This window comes from Penaeus monodon, chromosome 7 (assembly GCF_015228065.2).
Source record: "Penaeus monodon isolate SGIC_2016 chromosome 7, NSTDA_Pmon_1, whole genome shotgun sequence".
In the NCBI taxonomy this organism is placed as follows: domain Eukaryota; kingdom Metazoa; phylum Arthropoda; class Malacostraca; order Decapoda; family Penaeidae; genus Penaeus; species Penaeus monodon.
The window spans coordinates 46,396,626-46,414,577 of NC_051392.1; the positions used below are offsets into that span (position 1 = coordinate 46,396,626).

At 35.4% G+C, this 17,952-nt stretch overlaps 1 protein-coding gene across 1 annotated transcript; it reads right to left on the reverse strand.

The window, feature by feature from the left end:
* Positions 1-3,263: 3,263 nt before the first annotated feature.
* On the reverse strand, positions 3,264-14,212 carry LOC119575396 (mitochondrial import inner membrane translocase subunit Tim17-B-like). Its single transcript, XM_037922985.1, has 4 exons — positions 14,135-14,212; positions 7,574-7,673; positions 6,670-6,862; positions 3,264-4,262 (listed from the first exon to the last, which is right to left on the reverse strand). Exons 1-4 carry the CDS (start codon positions 14,158-14,160, stop codon positions 4,069-4,071), a joined length of 513 nt encoding a protein of 170 aa, XP_037778913.1. The 5' UTR covers positions 14,161-14,212; the 3' UTR covers positions 3,264-4,068.
* Between the last annotated feature and the right edge of the window lie 3,740 nt (positions 14,213-17,952).

Consider the following 17,952-nt stretch of genomic DNA (forward strand, 5'->3'; position numbering starts at 1 on the left):
TTTCAATCAATGTGGATCCACACTTTCAATCCTGGGCACATAACTCTAATAAAGCACCTTTTGATTTTCTTTTTGTTTTGTAAAGAAAAACAAGAAAATGATTCTTCTTGCTGAATTAGTGTTATGGCTCTAGTTCTTTGATGTACTAAATGTGTTTTATACTCGGTCCATGTTCTGCATGACCGTTCTCCACATCAGCACCACAAGTGCTTTAAACTTGCTCATGATTGGTGTTAGTGTTTTAGATTGAAACCAGAAAAGTATGAGCCTATTTGATACTATGTCATCAGTATGAGTTATTAGGATGCATGTTTTGCGTAAGCTGAAAGGCTGTTATGGTTACTATTGTGAAGTACAAGCTGCACCAGTAACCTTGTTTTGGGGTAGCATGTCTTGCCCCGACCCCGTCCTATTTGCCCATGTGTTAGCCATGCCCATAACTCTGCCATGTCTTTGAAACAGGACAAAGATACTTTCAGTTACTGTTTAGGTATTAGAAGAAACAATGTGGTTTTTAAGAAGGTGACAAATGTCAGCCATTTTTATACTTGTGATAGCAGTTCTTTGAGTCGTGTATTTCCTGTATAATAAACAGGCTGAGAACCCCTAGGAAGCTAGGACCAAGACTTTACTTGGCTGATATCTTCACATAGGTTGCAACTTTGTTCCTAAATGGCATTCAAGGAAAGCTGTCTGGCAGCTTGTTCAGTTAGGTGAATGAACATACATTGTGTTGTAAGAAGGGTCATATCTTTAGAGATGACTGGAGTTGGGGATTTTAGTGATCCATACAAGGACTAAAGTTATAAAATATGCAGGAAGACTCTGCTTCTTTTGCTACAGCTCAAGTTATTATCTTGGTTCTGTAGGTAATAGCATGCTACAAGTTTGTTTGCTTATATGCTAAAGATTCAACTCCCACAGTGTCATGGCAAATAGAACACAAGAGTCTTTGGTAATGGTACATTTTTGGCATTTTTAGTATAATACACAATTAGGTTTGAGTGCTTCTATGCCAGTTACATCGTCACATTACCATGCAAAGTATCCAGGAGTGAGTTCTCCATGTTATAATACTGTCAGTGCCGATGTTTTTTTCGATGTTACCTCCGCTTACAAACTGGAACATGCAGTTCCAGATTCAAGTAAATTCGGTGTACCAATTTGACACCTTCAGTAATCCTGGTGTAATAACTCCCACATGCTTGTCATTAATACCTGGTAGCTATTCTCAAAGTAGTCTAGAGTCCTTCCTTACACACCTTATACTGTCCAGTCGTATCAGGGTAACGACCCCTTTCTAGGAACATCGTGCTTGAAGAGGCGGCAAGTCATGTTGCAGTCACTGTGATGAGCAGCATTTTTGCAAGAGGCATGACATGTGACTTCACCAATCCAGTCGACTCACACTAGAAAAAGAGGTGGTCTGCTGCTTGTACCGATGTTGAGATAAACAACAGGTTTGATCACAGTGAGTGTAAGACAAGCACCCATGTACTAAGGAAGGTGAACAGCCAGACTACAGTAGCAGCAATAGGACCTGCATCTTTTTTATGCAGGCAGCCAAACTACAGTTACTGCAAGACAGACACTTGCACCATATACCAAGGCAGCTAAAGAAAAAATCTGGTTTATACATGTTGGTTGGTAGTACTTGTGCATGATAGCAAAAAGAGTAGCGTTGGTGTATGGCTGCTGTGTCCTTCATTGAAAGGTAGTTTGCGTGGTAATACCCACTAACCTGAGCCATGCACATGAGCCATGCTAGCAGCTGTGACAGAGTCTTGATGGCCCAAGTGTGGTACTAACACTGAGACATGTTCTCTGCCCCGCTGTTGTTGTTGTTAACCTGTAAGAAGTCGTCCTGTGTCCAGCAAAGCTCGACACGACCCCTCCATCACCTGCTCCAAGAGCAAAACTTTGTGTAACCCACCAAATACAGATATCATGCAGTTATCTGGCCTTTTCTTTCTTTTACCTGGATTTTTTTTTTTTTTTTTTTACAAAATGATATTGCATGCATATTTGATAAATATTCCTATCAGATCACCATGCTGTACAAAGTTAAAAGGAAAGAATACTCTTGTAGTATTTTAATTTTTATTTATATACTCTTTTATACATAATATGGCATGTTAAAACTTTTTACTTTCCATTAATATACCCCATCACAAGACCAAATATCATTTATGTCATTACTGTGAGGCCTGCATAAGTACAAAAATAAATTCCCCATAGAGCCATAGTAAAATGTTTTAACCATCTCTGATTTTATAAAAAATCTTAAAATTTCTGTCCAGTGTATTTTGAGTCCTCTTCCTCAGAGATTGGTTAATTATGGCTTTTTTCAGTTGTTTTCCCCTTAAAAAATTGTCAAACGTCACTACTACCTAGACCTCACAAAACTGTCGTTTCAAAATAATGGGAAATGTATAATTAAAGTACATCACCCCTTCAGCAGTAACGTTAGGCATTCCCAATAAGAACATCAAGGAAATAATTGATGTACCTAAAATGACTTTATTTTCTTGTTCTTGTTTACAACTGACCAACAAGGTAATTCCTTCTTAGTCTTGTTGATAGACTCCCTCAAACATTTGTCATAATTAATGTAATAATGAGATATTTAGAAAAGACAACTTTAACTTTTCATTGAGCAATTATCAAGTAATATGCATTTCCTAAATCTGTAGTTATCAAAACGCATTACAAAGAATGTGTGACTGGAACATCTAATTTACAAATTACATATGTCCTGATCTTTTAAAAAGGATCCTCTTCTCCTTTTCTGTCATAGTTGAATGATTCCAAATAGGACTGTGAGAATTCATGAAAAAGGGTATTATATCAGGCATGGGCAGTACTGCTGTTACCAAAGTCCTGGAAGGGTATATCTCCAACTCCTAATGGATGTGTACCCTATATTTAGGCAAGCTCGGGTGAAGACGTAGAGGACATAGCACAGACTGTACCAGAGTTCATCTAGGACACTAGAAAATCATAATGTTCTAAAATTTCTTAGTGTAGACTCCAGAAATGCAATTCATATTTTTGTGTAAAATGAATTTGAGTAAATACAAGGAATTTTTTTAGTCCACTAATATACCACATCTGCATCTGCTCACATGATGGCATATACTTTGTGAGTTAACCATGAACAGTGAGTCTCAGGTATAAAACAATTACCCTCAACCAGTTCTACATATTTCCTAAAGGAAGAGCTTGCAAGTCTGGGTATTTGGATCAGGCTTTGAAACTAAGTATTTTAAATAAAGAATATTTTATTATTTTGTAGAAAATCAACAGTTACAGTCAAAAGTACATACTTAAATTTGTAACACCCAAATAAGGCATTAACATTGTCATACTATTACAATCTGAGAGGTATTTAAGACTCAGATATAGTATATCTGACATGTCTGCATATCTTATGACAATATACAATATGTACATAATATATTCATATAGCTTTACTCTCAGGTAGAAGCAAATAATACAGTTGCTCTCAGGCTACCTGAAGGAAAAGCATCCGATAAAGCTTTTCATAAAAGCAAGTCGAAGAATCATTCTATCCTTCACTTTTAACTTACAAAATGTTCCTTAAGTTTCATACTTGACACATCATCTTCATCAAAAAAAAAAAAAAAAGACTGGATTTAACAAAAAATATATATATATATATGATTATTCTCCATGTTCATAGCTGCCCTCATCTTGCCTCAGAAAATCATATGAAGTTATTAAGATGAGGGCTGCTATAAATAAAGGTAAGTTCCCTACTTTAATATTGACTTTCACACACAGTTCCTCTCATTTCTAATTGATTACAAGTTTCTGAATTTGCACAATGGAACTAAAGAGAACTTAAGCAGAAATCCTTCTTTACACAGAAAAGATGTTATAATTTATGGTGTTGAAAGAGTACAACCACATTTTCAAAGCAATGTTGTGAACTGAACGTAAATGATCATTTAGAATGAACATTCTAAATATAGTCACAAAGCTCACAATTTAAGTAAAATATCCTTTCTTTTGTAGGGATGGTGGTTCTTTCCCCAAAGCACTAATTTACTGATAATTAGTGTCTTGATTCAATGAAAGAGGCTGCGGTGGTCCAAGAACTGAAGGATCAGCCATTTCTCCCGGTGCAACAGGTTTGAACTGTTCTGAGGTGAAGCGAGTGAGGAGGATGCCAACTCCCTCAATCATGGCCAAGAGCACCCCACCAATGACAGCACTGCCTGCCATAGTTGCAACACCATCTGAAGATAAAAAGTTTTCAATATCAGTTCGGTTCTTCTTGCATATTTTATAAATTTCCTTCTGCTATTAACTTTACACATTTTATTCACTAAATCTGTCATCTACTTAGGTATGCTGCCCTTGTACTTCTAACTTAAGGGTGTATCTTTGAATTAAAGGAAAAATAAGTTATAGTTTGCCCACCCATACTTATTGATTATATATTCTAATATGTCCTGATCTTAAACTAGAGATGCTGTGTGAAATCTATCATGTCAGATGGTATGTAGAAAACATATGATTCCCCTACTTCTCGTTTCTCACTCAAAGGCCGGCGTAAAATCTCACATCATTTAATTATAAGAATATAAGGCACAATCTTCACAAGAACAAAAGTGAAGGGTTTGCAGCAATTCCATTAACTGTATACATCCAATTTTTATTATCCTTAATGTTTACCTCTAAAAAATCAACAGGTAAGCAATAGCAAATTACTTCATGTGTCCTCCACCTAGTAGCAATCAACAATTATATTTAAAAGAGAAAGAAAGAAAAAAAATTATGCATCATAACTAAAAGGATTTGCTGCAGGTTGAACAATCTCCTTATCACCAGGCCTGCATTACCCAAAGGAATGACATTCATCTCAGTATATAAGGAAAGATAAAAATAGATTACCTACTATTAACAACTAATACACTATTCTGAAACATTTACCTATTAATGTTTGTTAACCTTTAACTCATTAGCTTCGGGAGAGTATGGGGTTCACTTGGTCTCTACTCTGGGTAATATGAGCCTATTTCAAGAATGAATGTGGTTATCATTGAGGGATAAAAAAATTGTGTCACTCATTTTCATAAATCTTACTTTTAGAAAACAAGAGATTGTATGTAGTGCTCAACAAGGCTGCTGCTGCTATGGCTTCAGTACTTCTCTTTTGTTTCTCATACTTCAAGACAATCACACTGACAGAGCAGCAAATGATAGTGTGAGTAATTGATGTGAGGAGATTGACACAAATCAGCAGCAAGAGTGTGTCATGTTTTGGTGCGTGACATCTGCCCATGGCAGGAGAATTATTTATGTGCTAAAATTCACCCTTTATACAAAATTACACATCCTATTCTCCCTCAGGCAATACCCCAGGGTATGTGGGTCCCTCATAAAGAACAGCATAAAATGTAATGCATGCATCACTGTAACCTGGCATGAATGACTCATTACCTTGAGCCGCACCCAAGTCAGCATGATGTGAATAACATCACCCAGAGCCACCACCAAGTCATCTGTAGGCTATGAATTAACCTCAGCTGGAGGCTCAAGAAATCTTCTGACATAACTTTCACTAGCTGGTGAAACAGCCATCAAAGTGCTACACCTCTTTTTTTTCTGCACAAGCTAAAATTATTTATGCCTTTCTCAAAAGAAATAATAATAATAAAATACATTTTTCCTTATCCAATTTTATGAACTGACTTTTTCTAATGAGCATTTTTGATTTATTATATACCTATACATTAATTTTGATCCTTTTCACTTTGTATACATTATTTATTCTATATCTAAAAATTTCTTGTTTGTTTGTAATAAGACCCATTAACCACCAGTTCCCAACCCCTTCTTTCCAAAATGCTCCCCTAATCTATCCCTAAACCCTAACATCTTCAGTGTAGCTCATATAACTGTAATACAAACACCTTGATTTGCCTTACAGAAGTACTCGAACATGTCTAGTTATTTACATTTGCTTTTATACAGAGTTGACTCTGATAATTTCTACATCATTAAAATTTTCTAAATCCCCCTCATTTATATTAACCCATTGCCGACGGGTGGCATGTACGCACATGCCATGGCATGGTGGGACCATCTGCCGGGGGCATGTACGCACATGCCATGGTGTATCCATGAACATTCATGAGTTTTTTTTTTGTTACAATCATGGCAAAAGATTATTTTTCTGCCACTGAAAGTGTGATTAAGTCAGTTTTAACACTTTCTCATTTTTAGCAAGCAACAAAAAAAAAAAAAACACAACAAACCAACTATTTCAACTCCGTGATGCCACACACTGCTTATTTTATTCGGACTATAGACCGAATAATGATCAACTTCTCGATTTATCAGGAAGTTTGGCAAGTAGAGACTTTAGAAAATAATGAAAACTGAAAATGCAACATATCTTCGTAGTATTACGAAGAAACGGCATGGGATGCTGGTATTTGGCATGAGTGGTCGCACGTGATCGGGCGACGATATAAGCCCCTGGCAGCGAGGCCTGGGCCTCTATGAATACTACCCGTCAGAAATGGGTTAATATAAATGTATAATTTCACCAATTCAAAGCAAAAACCATTTGCAACTAATCTGAAATACTTTACGACATTAGAAAAGGAGTGAAATAAGAAGGCGACATTCACTTACTTCTGGCAGCCAAAATTCCCCCAGTGGCAGCACCGGAAATAATTGAATTCCATGGGTCCTCCTTCTTCCGCATGTACACCAGGGAGCAATCAATGGTGGAGAAAAGCCCTCCCCACACAGCAAACTGACCACCCACAATAGGTGCTCTCTGTTTCACAGCTACCAAACTGCCTGTAAATCTTCTGCTTAAACCCTGTAATGCAAAAAGAGCAAGTTAAAAAAAGAAAAAAAAAAAAAGGAATATAACAACTATAAATTTATCTTGAAAAAAAAGGAGGGGGGTGGGGATTAGTGCACCCTCAAAAAAATAAGCTTGATAGATTTTGTCAAAACAGAAATAAACACAAATTATCTGAAGTTGTTTAAATAATCTACCACTTGTCAACATAAATTACATTAATACAACTTAAAAAAAAAAAAAAAACTTCCTGAAGTGTACTTTAACAATGAACACAAACATAATAATATTTGCACAAAGATAAAAAGGACACAGCCACAATAAGAAATGAAACATGGATTGTAATGTATAGAACTTGTCAAGGATTGGACTGATTTCAGTTACTTGTTTGTCTAATGAGGAACTCTCGACAAGTATGAAAAGTTAGTTTTCAAATTCATTTATTGTAGCTGTTTCCTTTTAAATATGCAATTTTTCTGATTTTTTAAGTATCTTATTGTCACAGTTATAAAATTCATACTTTTATCACACCAGTAATATGCAGTAAATTGTTTCAGAAATTACTTTTTATTTCTAACATGCACATTTCTGGGAATGTTTCTCTGCCTCTTAGTAGCAGCCAAAGGGTTAAGGTACAACAATGTGGGTCACAAAAATAAGGAATATAATTTTTTTTTCCACAAATTGCAGGTTCTGCTAGAGAAACCATAAAAAAACAATACTTACACTTGGTGCATTTCTAAAGCCCTTGATGGCCTGAAACAGTCCTCCACCAATCACACCCATTGTGAAGGCTCCACCACAATCGTCCACAATTCGCCATGGGCTGTAAATTTTAATGGATGTTAAACAAGATCCGTACTATTTTTATTCTACTATCACTACTATTATTATTTTATTCTTTTCTGAGTGGAAAGAATGAGAAAGCACATAACAAGACCTACAATAAAAAGTGTTTCAGCCTTGAACATTTGAATAATACCAACACAACATTTTACATATTTTTCCATACCATCCCCTCAAAATATATCAAATTCATATATAGACCCTCCCTTGCTAAACTTAGGTCACACTGCAATTGTTGCACAATTTAAATAGCACTAAGCAGGACTGAGTGCACAATACATTAAACAAACAAGCTTTATGTGCATGAGGTAAAGTTTGCAATATACAGTCTGCTTGTCCTCTTCTTTTGTGGAATGATACAAAATGGATCAGCTGGTGACAGATGGCTCTAAACCTTCCTCCCTTTAGAAACAACTCTGCTGGTGTATCACATAAGGCCAAGTCCAACATCTTCCTCGTAACTTACCAAATGCACTGTACCATAGAATGTAATCCAAACTTCCTTTTATGGCATGTATATCTAGAAAGGTTTACATACTCCCCCCCCTCCCTTAAAAAAAAAGGCAGCTCAACATGTGGAGTTGATTCATGACTTTTTGGACATGCATGACATATATGGCACACTGATTTCCAAATTTTCTTTGTTCTGTCAACCCTCAAAAAATAAAATCACAGAAGCATCTAGTGGGCCTGAAGAGGCTCATAAAGGGTCTTACATTTCCTGTTATTTGCACCTGTAAGGAAGTGCTGGAAGTTTGTTATCAACTGTTTGATGTTTATGAAATATAATAAGTAACAAAAGACATTCAAGCATACAAAGGTGTTTAGTTGAGATCACCTGCCTCAAATGGTTAGGCCTGTGCAGGCATGTATTATTATGACAAAAAGTAGCACAATTTTCCTATAGTCCCCTGTTCATTCTTCCAGTAAGGTAATTTGTTTTCTGTTAACAAAAAAAGCCTTTTTTATGTTCGCTTCTACAATACTGATATCAAAATTTTGCAATGTATTGACTTTGGTGCCCTACTTTAGTATATGTAGAATATTAACACCTTTCACACCACAAATCCTCAGCCTTATTTATTCCCCTTAGCAAAATCAATCCCAGTTTTTAAAGGAAACAAAAAGGAAAAGTCCCCCGGTTTAAGAGAACCATGTTCAACTGTCAGGTATGGGACATGGAAAATGTGGTGACAGAATCGTCAGCCACACAGCAATAAAACATAAATTCACTATATAATGCAATAAAGAAATATAAACATGATAAAAAGCTGCAAGAAAAATAGAAACAGATCACAAACACATTTCTATAGTATAAGATGAAATGGAAACCCTAGGGGAAGGAGGTTACAGGATGGTATTGTTACTGCAGGAATTATAAAAATGTAGTTTTAAGGATAAAAAATGACCTGCAAAAATTAAGTCCATGTGCTTGGTTTGCAAGCAGATAATGCCATGTGCACAATAAAAAAAAGTAATATTTTTATTTATTAATAATCACCCATCATATTTTTTTAAAATTCTATTTTTCTGGAATATTTTTTGGCTCCCACATATATATATATATATATTAGTCTATGCTGATCATTCCCCACTATGTTCCAAGTTCTCCCCAAATACAAATTTTGAAAGAAATGTTAAACAGATGGTTTAAATGTTTTGCAATTCACAAATTTAAAAATATCATGCAGCATAATGATTACCAAGCTCTAGTACACCACATAAACTAACCAAAGCCATCCATATGCAGTATTTGCTTATTACTTATTTGCTTATTATTAATATGGAATGTTGAATAAAAAAATACACCAACCAAGAGATAAAATAACAGAGCTTTTACAGAAACCTGTAGACTCTGTTCATAGGTGTACACATGCACACTATATGGTTTTGTTCATTCTTAACCCTTTAGATCCAGGTGACATGACCATCACATTTGGCTGAGGGTCAGGTAACACAAATAAGCCGTCATAAAAAAATTGGCTGAGGACTGAGGTGACTGGAACATGCTGTCATGAGAATTTCCACTGAAAGCCACCATTGAGAGGAATGACTCGTCTCAAGTGCACAAAGTTCTGGGAGGGTGATTAGATTCAGTGGACATTTAGAAAGGGGTTCTGGTATTATTTCCATCAGTAAACAAGTGTGGAATGTACCATCTGTGAGCCATGACTAGAAGAGCAATATTTGCATGCTCATGGTCCTATTTCTGCCAGCCATGATCAGCAGCACAGGATGCATTACATAAAATTTAATATTACCAAAATATTTTTTAATTACACCAATAACAGAAAGTTACTTTTATATTACTGTAGGTCTGTACAATGAAAAGATTCTATTACTTTCTTGCTATATATCAAATGACAAATATAGATCTCGGAAAATGGCAAAAAGGCAAAAAAATTATTATACACATAAAGAGTCTTGACACCGTCCATGACCACATACGATTGTTGGCCCTACAAGCCACAAACCCAGGAGAGTTGCCACTCAACTAAGCCTAATGCCTGGATTCTGGGTCAAATGCTGTCATGAGAAAAGATGACAAAGGATTAAGTTTGGAGATGATAAGCAAACATATAACAGGTATGAACAGGATATATTAGATTATGTTGGGTTAGATAACATTCATTTGTGCATATAACTGCATGAACAGTTGTTATCAATCTCATGTTTCAAAATTTCTATTATATTGGTAAAATGCATATTTTCTATACATTTGTATAGTCATGCTGAATAGGTATTAATGATATTTTCATAATCTTTTGGTATATGACAATTCATCTTCACAGACATTTATATCATCAAATCATTCTTGTGTGATGAGAAGGAATCTGATGATCATTCAATATTCTTCATATGATAGTCCAGATAATTGGGGAGGATATGAAATATATCAGGGTAAAATCTACTAGCATATAAACCACCAAAACCCCTAGCCATAAGGCTCTACCCCCAAGGCCCCAGTAGTTGATATCCCCAGTAGTAGATATGTCCTAACTATATATCCCACCTGTCCTCCTGCAACCCCAGGGCATTTATACAATATTTTCTAGCCCTATAATCCCAGATGGTCATTATACAATAGGGTCCATACATCCAACCCTGGGCACCCAGGCTAAACAATTTGAAGTAGATGAGATACAATTTTGTTGCTTCTACATATGATCTGCTTGCTAAAAAACACATACTATTATATAGCAAAATGCCAAACTTTTTTTCAGTTCCATCAACTGTCTGAATTGCTTAGCATCTAACTACACTTTTTTTTTAGACATTTGAGATATTTGTTGGGCTCCGATATCCACCTGTGATACTTACTGTCTGTTTCTTCTACATATATGACCTAGAATTGACACAACACTGTAATTGGGAAAATTTTTCACCAATGCTTTTCAGAGAAAGGAGTCTCTCAGCACTATCATATTTCCCAATTGTGAAAATACACACGCAGCAGATTATCGTAAAGAATGATCTGAATAACTGTTAAAACACATTAAAGAAGTATAAAAATATTACAATACATTAACCCAACAATTCATTAAAAAATTAGGCTTGTGGGATGGCTCGCATGGACATGCCATCATTGAGGACTTGCTCAATGGGAACTTGCTGTCATAAGAATTTCGGTTGAAAGCCAAAGTTACAGGAATGACTTGCCATGGGTGCATAAAGCTCTTGCAAGGTGAATAGACTCAGTGAGCATATTAGTGAGTGTGGATTGTACCATCCATAAGCCAAGACTGGGAGAACACCAGCAATAGGGAGGAGGATATTTCCATACTCATGAGCCTATTCCTGTCCAGCATGAGTGGTGGTACAGTTTGTATTCCTGGAAATTGATTATGAAAGAATTAAAAAATGACAAAAGTATAAAAAAAATTATTATCATTGCTATGAGTTATATAATACCTAGAGATATGATATGGAGTCTGTGCATAAAAACAGTCTATTACCATATGAATACAGCATATCAAATGACAAATATTGACATTAGAAAATGGCAAAAAACTAAAAACACTGATGCAGAAAGAGAAAAAATAACATTGCCAAGGAGAAGCATGTAGACAGGCTGCTATATTCTCATACTTATGAAAGTAATTCTTTACAGAAACTAAGTCCCCTACTCCACATCATAAATTTTATTCAACAATATAAATTGCCGTGATTTGGCACTGCCCAAGGGGAAGGTTGATGGGGGGCAGAGCACATTGCTTTCACCTTGGTATGCATTGCAAGGTGGACCTGAAACTCAGGAGCACTGAATGGACTTAGGCTGTGAATGGCACTTTCCCCACTCTTTTTCCTTAACTGTGGTGTTATTATTTGTGTCTAAGGATTATTTCTTATACTTACAACTACAACTTTTTGTTTCTACAAGAGGAGCATCTTCAATTATCCCAAGCATTGTGCATTCATACCACAAAGATTAACCGTTATAAATGTATATTTGTAATGATGAAACCACTACATATACAAGAAAAAAGTCCCATTTTCAAAATCACAGCAAGAGTCTTCTGACCCTTTACTAATTATCATTATGTAAAGAATCATTCTTATCCTGCCTGAAGATTTGCTGGTCTTGGTAAATGATAGAGAGAAACTAAGATATTGGCCATATATGCACGAACCAATATTATTTTGTATGAAAAATTATTTTCTGAATATAAAAACATTTTCATTGACAATCTTGATTTTATAGTCACGATAGCAGGGGAGTGCATGACGTATATAAAGGAAGTTATGGGGTAAAACAAGCTGAAATAGATTTAAGAACAAAAATATGTAAAAACAGCAAGAAAAATAATAAAAATTACTTGTGAAACTTTCATGGACATGCCCACAACCTTTGCAACCTAACAGGCTGACACGCCAACTTTCAAAAAACTCTACAGGAATAAAATCAACCTTTCATTAAAATCTATGGCCATAACAGCACCAAAAGTCTGCAGTATGCCCCTAGACTGGGGGTTCTGCCCCATGGACCCTGTGGTCATGCCCTAGTCTTTAGATAAAACATTCTAACTCTGGACCCCCATGGCATATATAAACCTTGCCAGGGCCTACGTCCCCTGGATCCCTGTTATATGTACAATACACTCTATCAATATAATAAATGCTTGCTGAAAAAATACACACTTTTATAGAGTGCGAACATCTGTGTTTTTTTACACTCTGTCAATTGTTTCAATGACTGTTTGTAATCAATTTTTGTGTAGTAATACATGAACTACCTGAGATATTGCAGTTATGAGTTTTGTGGTCAGTAAAGATGAGAAACTTAGCAAAAAATAGGTAATTTTCTGTCCTTTTAAATCTAGCACTTTTGGAGGCATTTGCACAAATATGGCCACTGAAGGACTTTATCTTGGTTTGTATCATTTCATTTAAGTTTTATGGTGTGGCTAAGTTTATGGTATAGTAATGCAATGGCTACTGACAATTTTTCTGGAAGTTCTGGTCACACGTGGGCAGTGTGGAATTCTCACTCTGTTGTAATCAGCCACTATATTGTCTAATGCATTGGACTGTGCCCCCAACAAACTCCCAACCAGGAGAACAAAGAATCCTCCATGAATTGACAGCATGAGAGAGCATCGGACAGACTTGGCAGTGGGTGCTCCTGCATGTCGGTCATGCACTCTACCCTACTGTGGGTAGAGTGAGAATTCCACACTCTGCACATAACCAGAACTCCCGTAAAATTAGTCAACAGACATCTCATTACATTACAGTAAATATAGTCACTTTGTAAGTTTTATTACCCAACTCTGCCACAACTTCCACCTATATACTGTCCACTCAAACTAACCTCTATGCATATTCTAATCACACAGAGATCACTGACCTCCCTAGCAATTTATTGTAAATTATATTACCGGCTGCAGCTCTCTACAAATGTATGTGCGGCATTTATTCCGCTTTGCTGGAACACAAAGCTATGAGGTCATAGTATCAAAATTTACTATTCCTTTTAAGAGCATTACCTTGGCCTGTGCAGAAATAAATGCTGAGACTTAGACAATAGATGCTACCTCGAACTTAACATGAAAACAAAGCCAATAATAAAAATACATTACACCAAAAACAATCTCCCGGCATTATCCTCAAGTCCTCAAAAGAAAACATTCATCTTCGATCTTACAGAAACCAATAATTATATAAACATCTATTGCCCTGTCCCTCTCGCTATCCCGAGCAGAAAAATAATCCAATATAATCCCCATGACCAGAAGATCAACAAATTGCATAACCACACACGAGCACAAACAGGCAGCAGACGATGCACGGCATTTCCCTTCCCCAAGTATCACATTTCCAGCCTTATTCCCACGATTTCAACTTCATTTCCTAAATCCCCGTAACAATAAATATCCTCCGCATTAATCTATGCATCAAAACAACCTTTATATCTAACATAAACCCCCAAAATTGGCTCACCAAGGTTCTCTCGAGTATTCCTCCATGGCTGCGACTCTCAGAACAAGTGACGGCCGGGATGCGCAACTGTTGTTTTTATTATTATTTATCGCCTTTCTTACCATTTATCGTTTCTTTTTTTTTTTTTTTTGGTTGTGTTTTGCGTCTGCCGGTTTTCTGGTTATTTGTTTTTCCCTCATTTAAGTAGAGGGAAAATATTTGCATTGTAAGTTTGAATCTCATGTACAAATATCAGCAAATGTTGCATGTTGCATCACATCAACTGAAAGAACTTCGTTGACCAAGGTTATCTTTGTCATTACTGTTATCGTTATTTGCCTTTACTGTTATCAGTGATCTTGTTCTTATTACTATTATCATCATTATCATTTATAGTTCTTGTATTTGTATTATTACCATCAGTATTATGATTATCACCATCGTTATTTTATTACTTTATTATTATCATTATAGTTATTATTATTATTATTATTGTTATTATTATTATTATTATTATTATTATTATCATCATCATCATTATTATCATTATCAGCAGCAGCAGTGCTACTGTTAATTTTATCATTATTGTTATTATTAATAATATTATTATTATTGTTATAATTATTATTATTATAATCATTATCATTGCTTTTATTACTATCGTTATCACGATTATTATTATCATTATATTATTATTATTATTTTTATCATTATTATTATTATAATCATGATTATCGTTATTATTATTATTATCATTTTTATTTATTGTTATTATTATCATTATTATCATCACTATCATCATTTTATTATCATTATAATTGTTATCATTATCATTACTATTATCAACATTCTTACTATTATAATTAGTATCAAGATTTTTATGAATATTACTTTTATCATTATTCTATTATTATTATTATTATTATTATTGTTATTATTATTATTATTATCATCATCATCATCATTTATAGTAGTAGTATTATCATTATTATCCTTATTATTATTATTATCAGTCTTTCATTATCATTATCAATATTACTATTATCATTAATATCATTATGATTATAATTATCATTATCATTACCCTTATTATTACTGTCATTATTATTACTATTATTATTATTATTATTATTATTATTATTATTATTATTATTATTATCATCGTTACCATTGTTAACGCCGTCATTATTATGATCCATCAATTTTGTTATTATTATCATTATCATTATGGTCACTATTATTGCTATCATTATTATCATTATCATCATTGTTATTGTTACAATCATCATTATTATCATCGTCCTTAATATTGTTATCACTCTCATGATTGTTATTACTGTCACCACTATGGATATTATTATTATTATTACTATTATTATCATAATCATAATCGGCTTTATTATTACTGCCATCATCATTATTGTTACTGTTAGCATCGCTGACATAATTGCAATGCAACGACCTCCATGAAATAAGTTTTGTTTTAAAACAAAACCAGCTTGATGTGTATTTTCCTTGTATTACTAATGGAAGAATGCTAAAGACGTACCCTTACTCTCCCACAGAAATCGTGAAAGTTTTAACTACTGGCAGCACTTAAACTTAATCAAGTATCAACATTTTATTACTTATTTTTAGTCATAATATGTATATATACACGAGCTCTTAATTCACACCTGGTGAAACTCATGGTAGCTCTGTCTTTTGATTTAACAACAGCAGCATAGTTTCGTAAAACCCTTCCCCTTCTAGAATATTTAAACTATAATTCTAATTTTGCTCATATAAAGGGTTTAGCTATGATAAGAACTCCGACGACCTTGAATATTGTAGAATTAGCTATGGAGGCAAGCAAACCTGGGTTGTGGAGGTTTGCTTGCCTCCAAAGTGGAACAAATTTTGGATCCACTGAAATACCGTTTGTTGGAAATATTTGGTCACCGAAGACAAAGAGACCTCTATCATCCAAAGTGACAGCAATACAGTGATATATCTGTAACATTAAGAAAGTTCTTGCAGCACCAATAAATGACAAGGAATGCAATTCCACAAATATATTTCCTTCCCAGCAAGGTCTTGGAAGTCGCATAACATGTCCATCGGTGCCACGAATGGCAGTCAACACTTCCTCACCCACTGTAACTATACCAAATTGTTACACAGAAATAATCGACCCTGACATATACAGTACAACTTGACCGGCTTTTCCGTCATTCTAGAATGTCTTAGAACTTACCTCGGCCCAAGAAGAAACTCCTAATCAGTCAACTTTTCCTACTACATTAAGAAAAACAGGATAGCACTCCTCAACCCACAGTCAGACTAAATGGTGGAAGGTTAAGTAGACCCTGGAATAGGAAATGTCCAAATGATGTAGTGAATAACAGAAAGGTCTGTCCTGTTAATGGAAATACTGCCTGATGAGTATGAATCAATTGGTATACTTCAGCACACACTGACTCTTCACTAAAAGACTTTAAGTTCATAATGTCGCTACGTTAGACATTTTGAGGCCCGCGGGACTAGATCATTCTAGGGGCCCCTTTTATTTTTTAGTTTCATGAAAAGATTTTGTATCATAATAAATATATTCATTGGTTTATATGAACTTCAACCAGTTTCTCTCTGTCTACCGAAAACGTTGAGATTTGAAGAGAAAAATAACTAAAAATCACGGGAACTTCTTGCTGATTTATGTCATTACAGTCTACACTAAATAGAAATTACAGTTTTTCTGTATATAGATTATGGGGTAAATTTCCGATTTTTCATTGTCAATCGTCGTCTGGGATGCCTACTATAGTGGGGGCATGGGGGGGGGGGCACACGCAAGGAGTGAATGACGAGCCTCTCAGTTATTGAAAAATGTTGAAATGATCATAATCCTCAGTCGAGAGGGTGGTAACACATCATGAAGCAATAACATAGGCCGAGACGTTGTATTTGTTGTAGAAAAAGAGCAGGGTTATTGAAAGCTAAGAAAGCAATGTCAAAAACTTGGCACGGAAGTCCAGAAAAAAACATCATTAATGCTCATGGAAACACTAAGGACATTACTAAAAAGTAAATACTGCTATAAACCAAAGTAAGATAACTTTGATGGTTGTGGTGAAATTGCACTGATGTCTCGCGCAGTATGTGTTTTGCGATGCAAATAAAATGCATGTCACTATTACTGTCATTACTACCACTACTACTACAACCTGATCAATTCTATTACTACTATCATTTTTGTTATTACTTTTTTATTATAAGTATTATTGTTCTTATCGTCATCATTATTATTGTTATTATTATGATTATTATTGTTGTTGTTTTCTTGTTGTTATTGTTATTATTATCATTATTATTATTATGCATATCATCATTAAGTAGTCAGACCAAGAAGTCTGTAGACGGATTGGTCTGGCAACAGGAGCCATGAACTCGATCAACAAGAGCGTTTGGAGATGTCGGTACCTATGCAGAAGGACCAAGCTGCGTGTCTTCAAGGCCTTGACACTGCCAGTTTTGCTCTATGGAAGCGAAATCTGGACGCTATCCAGTGTCTTGGAGTCTCGCCTTGATGCCTTTTGTAACAAATCCCTTCGCCGGATCATGGGGTACAGTTGGCCACGTGTCCAACCGGCGGTTACACCGTGAGACTGGCATGGGACCTGTTACTTGCATTGATCCGGGATCGCCAACTCAGGCTATATGGCCACCTAGCTCGTCTCCCTGTGAACGACCCTGCCCATCAGGTTGTCTCCTTGCGAGACAACCCTGGGTGGAGGAGACCCAGGAGATCATGGCTTGGGCAGCTCGACGAGACCTGTCGCGAGGAATTAGAGATGGACCGT

Coding starts and splice junctions, on each gene's coding strand:
- LOC119575396 (XM_037922985.1), bottom strand. CDS start 14,160: ATGGAGGAATACTCGAGAGAACCTTG. Junction 7,674..14,134: donor GAATACTCGAGAGAACCTTG/GTGAGCCAATTT, acceptor TAAAATTTACAG/CCCATGGCGAATTGTGGACG. Junction 6,863..7,573: donor GCTTTAGAAATGCACCAAGT/GTAAGTATTGTT, acceptor TTTGCATTACAG/GGTTTAAGCAGAAGATTTAC.